The sequence below is a fragment of the Octodon degus genome, unplaced genomic scaffold, assembly GCF_000260255.1.
Source record: "Octodon degus isolate 3935 unplaced genomic scaffold, OctDeg1.0 scaffold00382, whole genome shotgun sequence".
Classification (NCBI taxonomy): domain Eukaryota; kingdom Metazoa; phylum Chordata; class Mammalia; order Rodentia; family Octodontidae; genus Octodon; species Octodon degus.
The window spans coordinates 97,243-99,487 of record NW_004524958.1 but is presented as its reverse complement, the minus strand read 5'-3'; the positions used below and the strand labels follow the sequence as shown (position 1 = coordinate 99,487).

Here is a 2,245-nt window from a genome sequence, read left to right as displayed (position 1 = left end):
GAGCACACTGCTAAGCAATGCCCTCTGCAGCTGCCACTCTAAGGTCCTAGGGCTGCAAGCGCAACAGTGCTGTCCTCAGGGTCCCACACCATCATGGCCTCGGCCAGCTGGGATCCTCGGATGTCCCCTCCAGTTCAGGCCAGTCCAATCCTGCAGCTGCTCAGGTCCGGCCTGGTGGCGAGGCCACAGGAGCCAGCAGCCGCCGACTGAGCAGTGCGTTGTGTCGCTGCAGAGGCGATGATGTCGGCCTGCTTCTCCACCACCTCCCCCAGGCTCCCCGCGGTCCTGAATCCGGTCTCCGAGGCCATACTGCTGGGATGGGCATAGAGCTACTCTTCTTCCAGCACATCAGGCTGAGGTTTGGCGCTATTAAATCTTCTAATTTTCACTGCATACAGGAGCAGCCAGGTCAGGCAGCAGAGCAGCTCCAGGGCCAGCACGGCCAGGATGAGCATGAGGTACAGCCTGCCGCGCCCGGGGAAGGAGTGCTGCACACCCAGCACCAGCAGCAGCGCCGCACTGCGGCCGAGTGCGTGAGCAGGGCCAGCGTCTTCAGGGGCCGGCCGCGTGGCCCGGTCGATGCTGCCGTAGCCACGGCCCCGCGCCCTGCTGTGGTGATGCTGGAGGCCGGCTCGAGCAGCAGGTAGAGGAGCCACAGCGCCTCCTTGCCAGGACAAGAGCACTCTGCGCCTTCAGCGGGCTGCTGTAGTTCCCCGGGCACCTGTCCTCCTTTGGGTCAGGGTACAAGCAGAGCACACCAGTTAAAAACACCAAGATCACAAACACCACGTGGACGAGCAGCAGCACAGCGGCTGTGAGCGCCACCGTGGGCAGCGGCTCGAAGCTGGGCCTGCAGGGAGTGCTGTGGGGGCAGCCGGGCGTGCAGCAGCGGGTCCTCCTCCACACTCTGCACGAGGTCCAGGGAGCCGTCTTCCATGCCGGGCCGCACTGCCATCTTCCGAGGCCGACGCATGGCCCCACTCCCCCTTATTTATTTCTTAAAAAGAATTTTAAAATATTTTTTAAAATTAGAAACAATACAAACTTTCACTAAGCAAAACAACGGGAATTCAACAATGACTGTCCTACAGCATACTGCTGGCTTCAAATTAGCTGCTCAGATCGCCAGATACATCTCCAAGAAATTAAATACTAACGCATGTCGGTGAGGCTGTGGGTGGAGTGGAAAACAGTACAACCACTATAGAAATGGGCAGATTTCTCAAAGAGCTAACAAGCGAAACAACACAACACACCATTTGCCTCAGCCAGTCCTACTCTAGGTATCTTCTCCAAAGAGCTACCGACGTCCTCTTACACTGTGACAGGCACGGCCGTGGTCACTGCACCCGGCTCTTGATAGCTAAGTCCTGCAAGCAGCCTTCACTTCCATCAACGTTCACATGATGAAGGAAAATGTGGTATTTATACATCATGGACTACCACTCAGCTACAGAGAAGAATAAACTGGAGACATCTGTAAGAACATGGATGCGCGAGAAAATGCAATGCGGAGGGACGCACACGAGACACACAGGCTTCGATGTCGCTTGGCATCTCTCATCGGAGCTCGGGGGAGGGAAAGACAGAGGCCCAGTAAAAGGAAACGGACACGGATCCTCTTCAAATGGGAAGGGGTCCAAGAGAATGAGGGTAGTGGGAGGGGAGAGCGGAGCAGGAACGGAAAGATTTAAGATGTGCCGTGTCCGTGCACCGAGCGCCCCCAAGGAGCAGAAGCATCACACGATGCGAACACAAACTAGTAGTGATAACTGCAACAAAGAGCATGGGGAAAAGGACTCTAGCGATGGGGGAGGGAGTTGGGGGGCAGGAGGGAGAAGGAAAAAGCATCGAGGTGTGCCACGCACATGCACCTGCTCCCTAAGATGTGTGTAAACTTTACGTGTCACAAACAGGTGCTGATAAAGTTAGATTTTTAACAAAGAATATCATTTAGCCGTGCAAGGAAGGCGGGAGTGATACGTGGTGCAGCCTGCATGAACCTTCGCTCAGGGAAAGCCAGCCATTCCCACTGGCCACACATTGCATGATTCCATTCACACAAGCTGTGCAGACAGGAAACTCCACCTGGAGGACAGCCCCTGGGGGCCTCAGGGTGGGGACACCAGCTCCGGGGTGGGCCTTCTTCCTGCGCTGGAGCAAACTTTCCCCAACTACGTGGGTGCAACAGCTGCCTGTCTGCCAGACACAAGCTACGTCCACTGAATTCTACACTTCACCAACA

General features: G+C 56.2%; 1 protein-coding gene and 1 pseudogene across 1 annotated transcript in view; both read right to left on the bottom strand.

The window, feature by feature from the left end:
* The window catches only part of Nlrp4 (NLR family pyrin domain containing 4), a 29,233-nt gene that overhangs the window by 20,696 nt on the left and 6,292 nt on the right, over window positions 1-2,245 (bottom strand). The window contains exons 5-7 of the mRNA XM_012513245.1: window positions 670-850; window positions 397-620; window positions 172-309 (exon numbers count right to left, since the gene is read on the bottom strand). Of these exons, the coding sequence (XP_012368699.1) occupies window positions 172-309; window positions 397-620; window positions 670-850 (543 nt within the window). The remainder of the gene's footprint in view (window positions 1-171; window positions 310-396; window positions 621-669; window positions 851-2,245) is intronic.
* On the bottom strand, window positions 7-978 carry LOC111814631 (annotated as a pseudogene).